The sequence below is a fragment of the Mus musculus genome, chromosome 7 (assembly GCF_000001635.26).
Source record: "Mus musculus strain C57BL/6J chromosome 7, GRCm38.p6 C57BL/6J".
NCBI classification, from domain to species: Eukaryota; Metazoa; Chordata; class Mammalia; order Rodentia; family Muridae; genus Mus; species Mus musculus.
Window position 1 is genome coordinate 130,453,069 of NC_000073.6, and position 17,959 is coordinate 130,471,027.

General features: G+C 40.0%; 1 protein-coding gene across 9 annotated transcripts in view; it reads right to left on the reverse strand.

The window, feature by feature from the left end:
* Window positions 1-17,959, reverse strand: part of Ate1 (arginyltransferase 1) — a 129,127-nt gene that overhangs the window by 61,576 nt on the left and 49,592 nt on the right. For 8 of the 9 annotated variants that reach the window (NM_001271343.1, NM_001029895.3, NM_001136054.2 and 5 more), the window contains 2 exons: window positions 14,188-14,369; window positions 11,063-11,162 (listed from right to left, as the gene is read on the reverse strand). In NM_001271343.1, coding sequence (NP_001258272.1) covers window positions 11,063-11,162; window positions 14,188-14,369 — 282 coding nt within the window. Of the gene's footprint in view, window positions 1-1,446; window positions 3,824-11,062; window positions 11,163-14,187; window positions 14,370-17,959 lie in introns of those variants that run through there. The other variant, XM_011241659.1, reaches the window with a different exon arrangement.

Here is a 17,959-nt window from a genome sequence, read left to right on the forward strand (position 1 = left end):
GAAACCCCAGGGTGACTTTTCAGGCTGACATGAAATGCAATATATTCATTAAATACAATACTCTAGTCATCAATAGACAGCCTACCACTACATACAAACAGATGGCTAAATCTAACAGATACAATGTCTGGGTAAAAGCCAATTAAAATATTATATATACTTCCATATACATAAAGTACAAAACCAGGCTGAACTAGAATAAGGTCAGAAGACAAAGGTAATCTTTGGGAATTCCAGTAACCAGGGGGAACCTGTGCTAGCCATGATGTTTCTTGTTTTAGGTGACACGAAGATGTTTGCCTTGTCAAAATGTATCAAGTTACACCCTTAAGACAAATGTAGTGTGTGTGTGTGTGTGTGTGTGTGTGTGTGTGTAACATATATATATATATATATATATCCGCACTCTAATAACAAGTCTAGTTTTGACAAAACTAATTACAGGCAGGGCAGAGTGATGTACACTTTTATGCTACACTGGAGATGAGAATCCTAAATTTTCCTAAGTGGAAAGTTTCCACTGGAACCAGGTGCTTCTGTATGCAGTTTTCACTACTTCCTTTTACTTCCCAGTTTTATCTTCACAGACACTCATCTGCCTTTCCTATGCAAAGCATGTGTGTGTGTGTGTGTGTGTGTGTGTGTGCGTGTGTGTATTCTGACCTACTTTCAATCTATCGATAATTAGTTGAACATTAGTGACAATGATAGACAAGATATCCCGGAGATGAACAAGCAGGAACGTCTGACCATCTTCCTTTGCCTTAACATCTATCATGACCTTTTGGACAGAGTAGGTCCTCCATAAACATGAAGTAGGCAGATCCGTCCATCTATAAGACAGGGCTCAAGGGAGCTCCAGGTAAGAACTTAAACTTGAGAAGAATTCTCAGAAGCAGAAATATTACACCTCTAGCTTTGCCAAGTAAGAATGGAAGTGCCAGGAATTGCTAGGAGAGAAAGAGGCCGGCTTTATGGTGGCACAAGTTTGGTTTAGAAAAAAAGCAGAACAAGGGAAAATATTTCCTGTTAGGATACATTGTGTGAAGGTGTGTCTCTGTATATTCAATTGTTAATTCTATGCTGGTGGAGAGCTAAATGCTAGTAGGATCCTGGTATTGTTGTTTCTAAGGTCCATCACAGGTCTCATATTTTGTAAATATTCATTCGTTCTTACTAGCCTAGAAACAATCTAGAATGGTATCTGATTGGCTGTAATAAAAAGAGCTGAAAGCCAATAGCTGGGCAAAAGTGGAGGGCAGAACTTGAGACAGACAATGGGAGAAGAGGCAGAAGTAGATTTGCCAGGGACATGGAGGTCAGTGGACTGACCAGAGAGGAAGATAAGAGTTGGTGGTGCCAGGATTTGTTGAGTTAAGTTTAGAGAACTCAGGAGAATGACTAGCAAAAGGCCTAAGCATAAAAATATTAAAAAGCCTCTGTGTCATTATTTATATCTTTGACAGGTCCAAGATAGCCCGTTATAAATTCCAACGCTAGGAGCTCTGAGCCAATAAGTTTGTAGGCAAAGGAAAAGAGTGACTGGGTCACACAGAGGAGGGAAACAAACCTCTTCTTTAATAGGTCAGGATAAAGTTCAGGCACTGTATTTTTCCAAATCTACAGACTACTGATTTTTTTTAAGGTTAAGAATTATGCACTACCCCTAAACATATTATTTCATTGCAAAGAGACGATAGAAGTAAATAATATGGCATGTGATTAAAAGCAGTGATTTTCCCCAGTTAATATTTAACTTTTAAAAAGTAGTTAGCTCAGTGGGTAAAGGCACTTGTTACAATGCCTGACCACCTATCTGGGTTCTAGACTCAAAACCCACCTGATGGAGGGAGAGAACAAACTTGTACAAGTTTTGTCTGCCTTCTCATGTGCTGTGATTTTCATGTGCACCCACACAAACAAAAAATAAATGTAAAACTAAATTAAACTACTGAAGCACTTTAGGATAGCCCAAAATGAAAAACATGTAACTATCAAAAATCTGATAAATAACAGTATTTATGTGAACCCCAATTCTTTTTTAAAAGATTTATCTTTATTCTTATATATGTATATGTGTGGGTGTTCCATGTGCACAGGAGGGCCTGGGGCATGGGGAGGGGGAGCAGCACTTGAGCCCTTCGAGCTGAGTTGCAGATGGCTGTAGGCTGGCTGGTGTGAACTCTGGGGAATCACGCTCAGGTCTTCTACCACAAGAGCAACAAGTGCTTTTAAACAGAGTCAGCTTTGGCTTAGATGCTCCTTTATGGTGCTAACAATAAATGTGAGTCAATGCAAACACTGGGCAAGTCAAATCAACATCTTGGTCTTAATTGTCTCATGTGTAATGAGAAGCTCAGACCAGATGACCCTCAAGGTCGCAATGTCCTCACTTGGGACAATTTTAGAAACATAATTTTGTAATTATCAGACTCCCTACCTCCCAGTGCCTCTAGGAGGCATCAAAATCCCTTACTAAAGTTATTCTGTAGTAATTTGTTTGACTATGTCTAATCCATTGGACAGCTGACATTAAAAAGAAAAAAAGATGCTGAATCAAAAGAATCCAGAATTTTGTTCTGTGGTGTGGGTAACTAATGAGGTCATTTGTATTTCTTTCGGGCCAGCAATAGGAAAAAGTCACCACCACATGTACCCACATGTAAGACCCTGGGCTGCTAGACTGTAGTAAAATATCATTTGCTGGTCTGTTTGGTCAAGAAACTTTGAAACTCAGGGGTTTCAGTAGCATAGGATTTTGCTAACGCAGCTCTGTTAACGGCAATTAACATTTTTATAGGAGCTTTTTGTAAGAGTAATGCCAAAACCTTCTTGTGGGCAAAATCCTGTAGAATTCCAGGGGTTTGTCTGCCCACAGTCCAGCTGAGGCAGTCAGTAAGAGAAGAACTGCTCAAAGATGAATTAGCCCTTTGTTTCTTTTCTGCTATTTCAGAACCCTTTCTGGTGTTTCCACTGATGTCTGGCCATGTCATGACACCAAAGAGGACTGCTTGAAATCACTGTTTACTCTGGCCTGCGTACAGGTCTGCTGAAGAACTTCATCAAAACACCCCTTTCAGAATACACAACAGCCTCTCAGCAGCACCAAGAGAGAACACTGAGCAAAATATGTTAAGTTATACCTAGCTTCAGAATACTCCATTTATACTTTGAAAAGTAATCAAGTAGCTTTTAAATGTATCAAAACAGGTAAAAGGGGAAATATAATGTAAGCTTGGTATGTAAATAGTAAGGATTTGGAAAATGCTTTTCTGAAAAGCTTTAACAAAGTAAGTAAAAATTATGAAGTAAAGCTTTTTAGCACAGAAAGAAAACTGATATACATAAAGAAAGATAAATATTGAGATGTGAATTAATAATTTAGAAAATAACAAACCAAAGATGGAATAATTAGATAAAAAAACAAAAAAAGAAATTAAAAGTAAAAAAAGGAAAGAAATTAAGATTCACCATATACAAAGTAAAAATTTGAACAAAAGCTGAAAGGATTTTATTTGTTTGTTTAAAGACTTACTCCATAACCCTAGAGGTTATAAAGATAATATGATCACAGAAACACATTTATACCAAATGGACCATTAAAAATAAAATGTAGTGGCTACAGAGATGGGTCAGCAGTTAAGAGCTCCTGAACCAGAAGACACAGGTTCAATTCTAAGCAGCCACATGGCAACTCACAACTGTCTAACTCTAGTTCCAGAAGATCCACCACCTTTTCTGGCCTCCTCATAAATTAAGTATACAAGAAATGCACAGACATCCGTGTAAGTCAAACCATCTTCAGTAATATAAATGCTGTAAACTAAGGAAACATAAGCAGAGAGAAGAACTTATTATAACACGTGCTGTTTAAATAATTATGAACATGAACACATGGTGATTTCATCTTCCAGTAGTCATCATTAGTAACTCAAACAAAAGCAAAATCTGTTGACATGTGACAATGATTTGCTAAATAAGAGCTTTCAATAAAAACCTTAGGAAGATGAACTCTCGTTAACTACACAGCATTTCTGGTATAACACAGAGAAATTCAGTGGTTCTGCAAAACCTCTCACCTTGAGCTACCATACCAACTGCCCAGATCTTATTCTAGGACATGAGCCTACAGAATCAACACAGGGTGATTGCCACATCTACACCATGCTTCTGTCATTTATTGCTGTGCAGCAAACTGCTCCAACACTTAGCAGCCTAAAACAGTAACTTATAACTCAGGACTCCTTGCAGATGAGAGGTCAGTTGGTGCCGAGCTGTTGGTCTTCTATATTCAACAATCATTCAGTTGCACTGAACCATCCAAGGCAGCTCAGGCATCACAGGCATCACAGGCGTCACAGGCGTCACAGGCGTCATCACAGGCATCACAGGCATCACAGGCATCACAGGTGTCACAGGCGTCATCACAGGCATCACAGGCATCACAGGCGTCACAGGCATCACAGGCATCACAGGCATCACAGGTGTCACAGGCATCACAGGCGTCACAGGTGTCACATGCGTCATCACAGGCATCACAGGCATCACAGGTGTCACAGGCATCACAGGCATCACAGGCGTCACAGGCATCATCACAGGCATCACAGGCATCACAGGCATCACAGGCATCACAGGCGTCACAGGCGTCACAGGCGTCATCACAGGCATCACAGGCATCACAGGCAGCTCAGGCATCACAGGCATCACAGGCATCACAGGCATCACAGGCATCATCACAGGCGTCACAGGCGTCACAGGCATCATCACAGGCATCACAGGCAGCTCAGGCATCACAGGCGTCACAGGCATCACAGGCATCATCACAGGCATCACAGGCATCACAGGCATCATCACAGGCATCACAGGCGTCACAGGTGTCACAGGCATCACAGGCAGCTCAGGCATCACAGGCATCACAGGCATCACAGGCATCATCACAGGCGTCACAGGCGTCACAGGTGTCACAGGCATCACAGGCAGCTCAGGCATCACAGGCATTACAGGCGTCACAGGCATCACAGCCATCACAGGCATCACAGGCAGGCCTCTTACTCCAGTAGATCAGCTAGACCTTTTACATGACACCTAGCTCAAAATAAAGAAGTGGAAAATGCTGGTCCTTCAAAGCTATAGCCCAGAAACGTAAATAACAACTGACATGGGATCCATTAGTCAGTGAAAGTCAGTTACCAGGTCAGTCCCATCTAGGGGAGGCAAATGAACACTAGCTCTGATGGGCAGGGAAAGAGCAGTGACCATGAAGACATTCAACTCTACATGGCAAAGACAGAATCACCTGAAACCTCCTATCCCATTTCCCCCTTCCCCTGCTTCTATGAGTGTGCTCCACCACCCACCTACTCCCACCTCCCCAACTCTGCATTCCCCTACACTGGGGCATCAAACCTTCACAGGACCAAGGGCCTTTCCTCCCACTGATACCCAACTAGGCTATCCTCTCGGCTGGAGCCATGGGTCTCTCTATGTGTACTCTGTGGTTGATGGTTTAGTCCCTGGGAGCTCTGAGGTGTCTGGTTGGTTGACATTGTTTTTCTTCCTATGGGGTTACAAACCTCTTCAGCTCCTTCAGACCTTTCTCTAACTCCTCCATCGGGGTCCTTGTGCTTAGGCCAATGGTTGGCTGGGAGCATCCACCTCTGTATTTGTCAGGCTCTGGCAGAGCCTCTCAGGAGACACCTATATAAGGCTCCTTTCAGCAAGCACTTCTTGGCATCCACAATAGTGGCTGGGTTTGGTGGCTGTATATGGGATGAATCTCCAGGTGGGACAGTCTCTGGATGGCCTTTCCTTCAGTCTCTGCTCCACACTTTGTCTCCATATTTCCTCCCCTGAGTATTTTGTTCCCACTTGTAAGAAGGACCAAAGCACCCACATTCTGGTCTTCCTTCTTCTTGAGCTTCATGTGGTCTGTGAATTGTATCTTGGGTATTCTGAGCTTTTGAGCTAATATCCACTTATCAGTAAGTGCATACTGTTTGTGTTCTTTTGCGATTGGGTTACCTCACTCAGGATGATATTTTCTAGTTCCATCCATTTGCCTAAGAATTTCATGAAGTCATTGTTTTTAATAGCTGAGTAGTACTCCACTGTGTAAATGTACCACATAAACAACACCCTTCACAATAGTCACAACATAAAATATGTTGGTATGACTCTAACCAAGCAAGTGAAAGATCTCTATGACAAGAACTTCAAAAGTCTCTGAAGAAAGAAAGAAGATCTCAGAAGATGGAAAGATCTCCCATGCTCATGGATTGGCAGGATTAATATTGTAAAAATGGCCATCTTGCCGAAAGCAATCTACAGATTCAACGCAATCCCCACCAAAATTCCAAATCAATTCTTCATAGAGCTAGAAAGAGCTCAGGATAGCAAAAAGTAGAACGTCTGGGGGAATCACTGTCCCTACCTCAAGCTGTAGTACAGAGCAATAGTGATAGAAACTATATGGTATTGGTACAGTGACAGGCAGATAGATCAACAATAGAATAGAAGACCCAGAAATGAACACACACACACCTACGGTCACTTGATCTTTGACAAAGGAGCTAAAACCATCCAGTGGAAAACAGACATTTTCAACAAATGGTTCTGGTTCAAATGTCAGTCATCATGTAAAATAATGCACATCGATCCATTCTTATCTCCTTGTACAAAGCTCAAGTCTAAGTGGATCAAGGACCTCCACATAAAATCAGATACACTGAAACTTATAGAAGAGAAAGTGGGGGAAAGCCTTGAACATATGGGCACAGCGGAAAAGTTCCTGAACTGAGTACCAATGCTTTATGCTCTAAGATCAACAACAGACAAATGGGACCTCATGAAACTGCAAAGCTTCTGTAAGGCAAAGGACATTCTCAATAGGACAAAACGGCAACCAGCAGATTGGGAAAAGATCTTTACCAATCCTAAATCTGACAGAAGGCTAATATCCAATATATAAAAAGAACTCAAGAAGTTAGACTCCAGAAAATGAAATAGCCCTATTTAAAAATGGGGTACAGAGCTAAACAGAGAATTCTCAACTGAGGAATATCGAATGGCCAAGAAGCACCTAAAGAAATGTTCAATATCCTTAGTCATCAGGGAAATGCAGATCAAAACAACAGAGATTCCACCTCACACCAGTCAGAATGGCTAAGATCAAAAACTCAGGTGGCAGCAGATGTTGGCGAGGATGTGGAAAAGAAAGAACACTCTTCCATTGTTGCTGGGATTGCAAGCTGGTACAACCACTCTGGAAATCAGTCTGGTGGTTCCTCAGAAAATTGGAAATAGTATTATCTGAGGACCCAGATATGCCAATCCTGGGTATATACCCAAAAGATGCTCCAACATATAACAAGGACGCATGCTCTACTATGTTCATAGCAGCCTTATTTATAATAGCCAGAAGCTCGGAACAACTCAGATGTCCTTCAACAGAGGAATAGATACAAAAACATTTTTTAATTTAACTTTTATCTTATCTATTGTGTACATGTGTATGGACTCATTTGGCCGTGGTATGCATAAGGAAGTCAGAGGAAAAATGCAAGAACTGGCTCTCTTTCCACTATGTGGTCCTATAGACTGAACTGAAGACAGCATGAGTAGAGCATCTTTACTGGCTGATATGTACTCCCCTCCCCCTCTTTATCTCACTCACTCATTCACCATCTTTTTTTTCTTTTGTCTTTTGATGCAATGTCTTGCTGTGTAGCCCTAGACCTAAATAGCCTGGAACACATCCACTGCATAGCCCACACTGGCCTCAAACTGATATTTTTCTTGCCTCAAGTTCCCAAGTACTGGGATTGCAAGTGTGTACTACCATACCTAACTCTGTGTGTTTTAAAATTCCTTCTTGTATTTATTTTTATTTCATGTATATGAATGTGTATGACTGTTCTACCTACAGTACACACATGCACCATGTACATACCTGGCCCCAGGAAAAGCCAGAAAGAATACTCAACCCTCTCCACCTGGACGGCTGCATGATTGTGAGCCGCATGTGGGTGCTGGGAACTGCAGCTGGGGCCTCTGAAGAACAGCCAGTGCTCGTCGCTACTCAGCCGTCTCTCCAGCCACCAGGGTAAGTTATAAATTAAAAACCTCTCTGGGCAGTATTATTATTATTATTATTATATATTTTCTTTATTTACATTTCAAGTGTTATCCTCTGGGCAGTATTCTTAAATACAGTATTGCCTAGAAAGCGCTAGTTGCACAGTCTGCTGAGATGCAGGGGTTCAGTGAGAGAACACATTCTACACAAGCTTCCACAGCATTTTACACTGTCACCTCTGTTTCTAGAAGACCTTACTGAAAGGAAGACACTGAAGCACGGAGGTAAAGGGGCTAACAAGAAATTAGACTACAGGAAGACACAAGAAGGCTTAGAAAGTCACTCCTCCTCAGAACATCCTTGATATGTGCTAGCACAAAGGCTTATTCCCACATCCACACAGGGAGCCTCTGCATGTGTCATCCACAGAGGAGGGAGCTCAGTACCACTTTCCTCTGAGCAAAGGCAAGTGTTCACAGCATTAAATGTTTTCACAGAAAGGCAAAGTTAGCCTCTTCCATCTGAATTAAAAGGTGCAGCTAACAAACAGCAAGCTCCTTGGGAGTTTGAGTGCTTGTGTTAGTACAACTAACCCTCCAATGGTAAAGAACACATATTCACATGACAATACTAACCAACTGCATCTCATCCTAAGCCATCCTGCTTTACAGGTATGAAACGGAGACCAGCTGTTGTCAAGCAACCGCTCCACTCACACACCTGTGTTGCCACCTTTTTGCCGTCCGAGTACTTACATACACTCCATAACTAGAGTCACAGAATTACCATATTCTCTAGTAACTATGTGCCTGTCCCTGTGTTACAACATATTTTCAAAGAAGAATCTATCCTAATCACACTCAACAAATGAATTTCTTGCCATCCTACACAGCTGATGTTTAATGCCACCTCCTCCTCATTAGCATTTCTAGCCATTAACAAGTTTTCACTAAGTATTAAACATAAACTATGTAGGAGCTAGAGATGACTCAGCTGGTAAGGTGCTAGGGAGAATCTGTGACTGATCCCCAGAACCTAAGTAAAAGAAACTAAACATGGTGATACACCCTTGCAATTCCTGAGCTGAAAGGTAGAGACAGGCAGATCCCTGGAGATAAACTCACTGGGTAAAATCCAAGCCAATGAGAACCTGCATTTTTTAAAAAATTGGATGGAACCTGAGCAATTACATTTGAGTGTGTCACACACACACACACGAACACATATGCACAAAATCTACTATGCAGCAAAGCTAGCTAGGAAACAAAATAAAGATTACTATCAACAGATTTCACCTGGTATATATAAACAGGACACACTTGAATTTGGAGTTGAGGAATATAAAATGCTGTTATTATATGAATGTCAAATTTAGTTTTAGCATCCAGTATACATTGCAGGAAAATGATGGCTGAGGAAACCAAAGTCAGTCCTGCTTTTAGAGATGAGGACTGCTGACACTGGAACCACCAGCTATTCAATACTCAACCTCAAAGCTTTAAAGTCAAGATCACAACTAAGTCTAGTAAATTATTCTTTCAAAGGACAGGAAGGGAAAAAAAGTAAAAAAAAAAAAAAAAAAAAAAATATATATATATATATATACACACACACACACACATATATATATATATATATACATATATATATTCATCAATTAAAGAGATTTAAAATGTATTATCCAAATGTAATGTATGACCCTTGTTCAAGAACTGATGGTGAAACAGATTATGAAACAGGAAACAGGATCACTGACTGTGTATCATGGAAGATATTTAGAAACACTGTCTACAGTCTTTAGGTGTGGTATTAACATTGTAATCACTTTCAAAGTGCTTATGATGCTTCATAAATACCCACTAAAACATTTACAAATATAAGGATATTCTTGGGGGCTCAGGTATAACTCATGGTAGGACACATAAGGTCCTTTTATTCCTAGCACCTCGAAATATAAGAGGGGGAAAAAGCAGTCCTAGACTCTTCAGTTTAAAAAGGCATCCATGGCTAGCATGGTAGCTCATGTCTTTAATCCCAGCACTTGGGAGGTAGGCAGATGAGGGTTTGAGACTAGCACAGTTAACATATCAAATTCCAGGCCAACTACACCTGATTTAGACCCTGCCTTCCAAAAAAAAAAGGGGGGGGGGAGCACAAAGGCCATCTTTAGTATGTTCCAAAATAACTTAAAAGGAGATGAAGGTGGAAACTGAGTGAAAGGACAGGTAAGAGGAGGCAGAGGAGTCACTGTAGAGCAGTGGGCACACAGTAAACAGTTTTTGCTTTCACGTGTTTTTAAGTTGTTTTACATTATTTAGAAAAACTAAATCCTGTTTATAGACAGGACAGGTCTCTCAAGTGTCTACTTGTTCTTTCTTCTATGAAGGCCTCATGGGTTTGGCACTCTGACTCCTGCCTCCTCCATCACACCTACTCTTCATTTGAGCCCCTCCGTCCTTCCTCCTCCACTCTGTGGAAGAAAACCCAATGTCCTCCTAGGCCATCTACCAACCGCTACATGACCCTGTTTTATGCTACAACTTCCCCAGCATCACCTTCAATACACACTTTAAAAAGGAGGCCCCCACTGTATTTCTATGGTCTTCAGAGCAAACCACCAATCAGTGAAGCAGACAAGAGTGATGGTCTCAGTGGAGAGCAGTCTGATCCTCCGTAGCTCCACACTACCACTGAAGAAGTATCAACGGTCTTCACTAAAGAGACTGTTGACAACTATTTTTTTTTAAAGGAAATGGCAAAACATCCTTAAATCTCACAACAGTGATTGCATAGTCCATATCAGCATAGAGGAGGCTATGGTCCTTCTCACTGCAGAAAGAACTCTTTATGAGCGAGCAAAATTGTCTCCTTAATAATCCATGCCCACATGGACTACCTACACGCCAAGTGGTGTGCCCCAAGATGCACATTGTACTGAAAATTCATCTTCTGTAATGAAAACTGGCACAGGCATGAAGCTGATATTACCTTGTATCTCATCTTGGGACAGGAATGAATGTAGAAACCCATATAATAATAGCTGAGTTGCGATGTTTTCTCATGCAGTTGTCTAGTAAAAGCAATTTCTCTGCCAAAAGAAAACAAAAAACAAAAACCATGCAGTTAATTTTGGTTTCAATTTTCAAATAAAACATAATGGAAAGACTCAAAATACTCAACTCTAAGAGAAAACTATCTTTATTTTAAACACAATATGATTATTACTACAGAGATACCCCCAATAACCTCTAAATTATTTCAAATAAATACTTCTAGGTTCAGATTTTATACTTTAATAGGAAAAAAGAGCTGATCTACAAACAATATGACATAAAATAAAGGTATAATATTATTCACTATGCCCTAAAATGTTCAAGGAATCTGAGCTGTTTTAACAACACAACAAAATTTTAAAAATTTAATAGCGAGAGCTGGAGAGATGGCTCAGAGGTTAAGAGCACTGACTGTGCTCTTACAGAGGTCCTGAGTTCAATTCCCAGCAACCACACAGTGGCTCATAAACATCTGTAATGGGACCCGATGCCCATATATGACAGCTACAGTGTACTCATATAAATAAAATAAATCTTTAAAAAATTTAATAGCCAATAAATTTCAAGAAAAGTTATATATGCATTTACACTCAGCCCTTTCTGCATATATGATTCATAACTCTTTGTGTAGCATGGTGGACAAACAATTTCCTTAGACTGAGAGGGATGATAGACAGCACACGCTCGCTCGCTCTCCATGCCTTCTCTATTTGTTAGCAGAGATGAGGACTGCTCAATCAGAGAAGCTGAGTCTTCACTGCAAGGCTTATATATGAAGTGTTATAATTTGTAGTAGGATAAATCTTGGCACAAAATTTCTCTACTTGTCCAGCTGAATAAGCAGGCTGTATAAGAGAGGGTTAGTAATTTCTAAGCATGCAGAACATTTTTTGCCTTTTGAAAGTTTTCTTTCTCGTTCTTCTTTCTAATAGTAGCAATGGATATATAACATTCAAGAGCTTTTGTTATCTTCTGTTAGACAGGGTTTTACTTTCTAGTGAAACCTATCTCATAACTTGCTTTGTAGCCCCAGGCTGACCTCAAACTCCCAATCCTCCAATCTCAACCTCCTGAATACTAATTGATGGAATACTGTGTTCATTTTTCAAGTACAAATTTAAATCTCTGAAAGGTTATCAAAAAAGTATATATTTCAAATGCTTCCTTAACAGATTAAGTGTTACTGTTCCTAGATCTAATCAACTTTCAAGACTCCAACTATGGAAAGAATGTATGTGCCCAAGCAAATGGACACAGCACGGCCACCTACACTCAGCAGCTCGTGACCACACACTGGCTAGTCAAGAAGGCACTTGTTTTTTCAGCTCTGCCTATTTTGGATCACTGCACTATCACTTACCCAAATCCATAAGCCATCCTCAACTATCCAGCAAGTCAATGGGCTCGCTCTTCAAAATACAGCCTGAATTTGACCACCTTCACTAGCTCTAAGATAGTCTAGCCGGGTGTGGTGGCGCACGCCTTTAAGCCCAGCACTCGGGAGGCAGAGGCAGGCGAATTTCTGAGTTCAAGGCCAGCCTGGTCTACAAAGTGAGTTCCAGGACAGCCAGGGCTACACAGAGAAACCCTGTCTCAAAAAACAAACAAACAAACAAACAAAAAACCTAAGATAATCTGGCAGCATAATACATTCATAATAATGTAATGTAACTGCAAGACTCAAACAGTAAGAAAAGCACAGAGGGAAAAAGAGACTCAAGCTACCTAAAAACAAAAGCAAAAACCATGTTACAACCCTCCTCCTTTTAGTTAGAGATACAGATTAGCAGAAAAAAGAACAGAAACAAATACTCTAAAGACGACACCCCACCACAACCTTCTTGCCATTAAAGACATTTGTGCTGTGTAACATGTATTTGGAGCTATGGCCACAAATAGGAAATCATTCTCTAACAAGGGCCACAGATACCAGCAGACAATCAGGAATTCCCCACTGCTGATTTGTATACTTGGACAACCACATCCGTCATGATGCTTCTACTGTCAGCAGCATACTAAACATGTAAGTCTTGTAAGACTGCTTAATGACACCACTCCTTCTGAGTCCATGGGTCTACACTCTACATGTTCACAAAACCATGTACCTAATAAAATGGCGGTCAAAGGTGTCCCTGTCCTTAGGGGAAAAAAAAAGGGGCAACTCTCTAACTGTATTTCTCTCAGAAGATTCCTTTAATTCATCCATACCACATTTGTTATATCTTTAATTCATACTGAGAGAATATATATGATAGTGATAACAATATAAATAATATTACATTTAAGGGATATAAATGATTCTGACAGGGAATAAACATATATGAAAAATCTAAACACTTGGTTTCCTTTTGAAAACCATATTTACTATTATTGTGTGTACAATGGGGGTGGAGAGAATGAATATGTCATGGCCTTTTTGGACTCACTCCTATTCTACCACCTTTACATGAGGCCTAGGGATGAAACTCAGGACATCAGTCTTACCCAGAAAGCACTTTACCTGCTAAGCAATCTCACAGGAATCCACAATGATTTCTTATACTCATAGAATATATAAAAACATTAAAAGCTAGAGAATTACCATCAAACAATGGCATCATTTCTAAAGCTGTGATCTTTTTGAGATAGGTTTATTTTATTCCCCCCCTCCCCATGTGCATGTGAGTATATACATGCTTATGTGTAAATGCTTGCATGCGTGCGCGTGCGTGCACACACACACACACACACACACACACACACACATATTACATGCAAGTTCCTATAGAAGCCAGAAGAGGGCTAGCAGGGTTCCCTGGGGCTGGAGTTACAAGTGGTTGTCAGCAGCTATCTAAGAGTGCTGGCAACTGAATTCCTATCCTATGAAAGAACGGGAAGTGCTTTAAACTGCGGAGTCATCTCTCCAGAATCCTAAAACTGTTACTTTTACATATTAATATACAGCTATGGGACTATTGTACCAGCAAAGTAGCATACTATCAAAAGGAGGGCTCCTCCTATTACACAATGAAATATAGATAAATTGATATAATTCATTACAACTATACAAAGCAGTCTTACCTTAATGCTGAATAGACACCCAAAGACAGAAATGAATAATCAGGATCGTAGTAGAGATACACAGAAGACACACAGTACGGGAGAATGTCTAACACCCCCACAGCAATGATCTTCCCATCGAGCCAGTACTGCTGGTGAAAGGAGCCATAACCACATTCTGGTCCATCAGCAGGGTGCTCTGCCTATGAAGAAGCAGACACAGGCACAGCAGCAGGAAGTCATTTTCTCTACATTAAAAAGATCTCTTAATCTAAATAGGTTTTTATTTTGTTTGAGTTAATAAGTCCTAAAATTTGTTTTTTTGTGACCACCATCCAGATAAAGAGTGAGTTAGCCTGAAAAACTCAATCTTTAAAAATAAAGAGGATGGGAAAGAAGGAGGGAGGGAAGGAGGGAGAAGAGTAAGGGGAAGAAAAGAAAAGAATAAAAGAAAGGAGAAAAAGAAAGAGAAAAAAATAATTAATGTGACCCACCTCATCCACCGGACTACACATACACACACACACACACACACACACACACACACACACACAAACAATATTCAGTCCATTTATCAGGAAATATGTGACACATTCCAACAGCTGAACAAAAACTTCTACAAGCGACAGGGAAGAGATGTCTCAAGCTGTTTAAAAACATCCACAAAAACCATAGCTAACAGTGTAGTTAACAATAAGAAACTTGATGTTTCTCTCTCCTTCCCCCCTCAGATTATGAAGATAGGGTCCTATCAGTGTCAGTTTTGAAGTCCCAGCTAAGATAATGAGGGCGGAAGGGAATAAAGGGGTGTGGGGAAGTAGATGGGAGTACAGGTCCTGAGGAGAGAAACTGTGGGGAAGGGGAAAGGAGAGGTGGAAGAGAAAGAAGTGAAGGAAAGGAAGGAGGAGGACAGGGAGAAAGGGTTTAATTCAGAGTAAGGAAGAAAAAATCAACTCTTTCTTTACAGATGACGTGACTGTAAAAAAAGTCCCAAAGAATGAAGAAATACTGTAACTAATAAGTAATTATAGCAAAGCCTAGATTGAAAGGTTAAGATGTGAAATTCAATTCTCTTCCTTTATAATAACAATGATGGGAATGTAAAATTAAAAACACAATGAAAAGAAAGCTAAGATTAAAGCTTACATGTATGGATTCTATTCACTGTAAAGTATAAAACTTATATGAAGGAAGCCAAAAACCTGAATAAATGGAACAACACATTTTTTAAAAGATTAATTTACTGCTTATTTTATGTGTGTGAATGCACTGTCACTATTCTTCAGACACACCAGAAGAGGGCATAGGATCCCATTACAGGTGGTTGTGAGCCACCATATGGCTGCTGGGAATTGAACTCAGGACCTCTGGAAGAGCAGTCAGTGCTCTTAACCAATGAGCCATCTCTTTAGCCAACACATTTTTCTTGATTGAAACTGTTATGATAACAGCTCTTTCAAGTTGCTGCACAGACAGTACAATCCCAATCAAAACTGCAGCAAGCCTATTATCAAGCCTTTGAGAGGTCTAGTGAGGGATTAATATGGATGAAACATGGGCCCTTTTAGGGGACAAGACTGTTCTGTATGATACCGTAACAGCAAAGACATCATGTTAAGCATTTTCATCAAAAGTCAGCAGTTTAAATGAGAGTAAATATTAATTCTGCAAAATTCTGAAAATCATTTAGAAAGTCTTATGAAGGCACATAAACTTAAAAACAAAATGTAACTGTAGCACAAATGTATGAAATAGTCTTCCTGAAAGAGCTGAATAGAGAAAAAGGTGAAATAATCAGGTCTGGAAATGAAAGCAGCTGTGCGGGTGAAAACAAAAGGAAGCGCATGTACTGACTACACTGCGATACAACTGCTTCCCACGGCTACAGGGGACCAAACAATTAAACAAACATAATATGTGGTGGGTTCTCACTGCTGTGGCTAGCTAGAGATCCAGTGATGATGTGTTCTAGTTGACTGTGAGAACTCATGCCCGGCTTGCTGTAAACACAGATGGTTACACACAGAAATGTGCATACTATAAGGATGTACATACTCAGAGTTACTATACACAAACGTTCCTTTTTCTGTCAGCTGGGAGGACCTAAAAGAAACACCCAAGGAGAAATGAGCACACCCGACTGCCAAGATCTTGGTACATTTTCTGCAATCAAAGAAACCAGTGCTAGGAGAAGTGATTGAGACTTTAGGATTGGGCAGCAAATACACAAATGGGCTCATTGGATTCCAGTGTCAGTACTCAAGCAACTGATCCACTCAAAGGAGCAGAGGAGTTAACCAAGAGAGATAATTTATTACTATGCTATTTTAAGCAACAAAATAAAAGTGATCTATAACTCCAAGTATCAAATCCATGTACCCATACTACTATGTATCATTGAAGAATAATAAAAGAACAGAGAAACGTATGTAGAAAAATATCAAATTTACATAGATATTCTGCCCTGAATCCAAGGGAACACAAGATATGCATAAAATAGGCCTGGTGCTATTTTCTTTCGTTTGTTTTTTTTTCTCTAATTCAATTGCAAGGTTCTCTAGTGTGAACTCTGTAGGTGACATCATCATGTCACAACATCAAAAGGTTGGACATGCCTGGCTCTCCTCTTCCACCATCATTTCACTGAGATCAGAAAGAGCTAAGTCTGAGAATAAAAGCTCCCTTTCTTCAAGAAGCTCAGAAGCCCTTGCTAAGGAAGCACCCATGTCACCAATGCTTAGTGACTTGAGAATGCCACTTCATTAATGTGTGGCCAACACAGTCTTAAATCTCTTTAGTTAAGGCCTTTTGTCAACACTGATCAACTGTCACGAAGACAATGGGAGAAAAAATTACATATTACATAGGGAAAGCACACTATTTGAGAAAAAAAGTAAAGGGCTATTTACCTTAAAGCCAAGGACATCATGTAAGCTAACAGGTCTCAAAACCCCTTTTTACTTAGAAAAGTATAGAGAACTCCCAAGAGTTTTTGTCTAATAGAATACATTTACAGATATTTACCAATTTATCAAAAGTGAGATTTTTAAAAATATATCTAATAATTCATTTAAAAATAACAGTAAGTTCAATATGTTTCATTCAGTCTGTGATAGGGGAAAAAAAAGATACTGCACTTTCTGAGATAAAACAAGTCAAAACAAAACAAAACAAAAAAACAACAAAACAAAAAAACAATACCAGAGAACAGTTACATGGTTCTGCATTTTTTTCAAACCTGTATCAGAAGACAACCTGAGTCTCATGTCTGCCTGTGCATTTAACCTGCTAACATCAAGGAGCCTCTAGAAAACAGTCTGTCCACTCAAGAGAAAGAGAGTCAGGAAGGCTAACGGCATCTCGGCACTGTGAGACAGCACTGGTCTTGAGGACGCTCTGGCACACGCAACAAGGCATAAGCCACATTTTTCTGTCTTTAAAATACAAGGAGCCTACAAACTTTAAGGTTAAAAAAAAAATCAAACAAAAAACAGGACTTGCCTTCTATTTCAGTTTTGAGAAACAAATGGTAAGATACAAATGAAAGGAGACCAATAAGCAAACTTGGGCCAACTTGTGTTCAGTCTGAATGGCCCATTCCCAAAGACCTGGTGTTTACACAATTACACAGAGGGCCCTGAAGAGCAAGGTCATGTAAACTACAACTGCTACCTTTTATTTCCCTGTAAGTCTGTCAGGGATGGGGTTAGCAATACTTAATGCTTCTTTCCAAGTCTGCAGCTTGCAGTTTAGGTTGTACAAAGGAAAAAAATCAGAAAAATTTCACAAGATC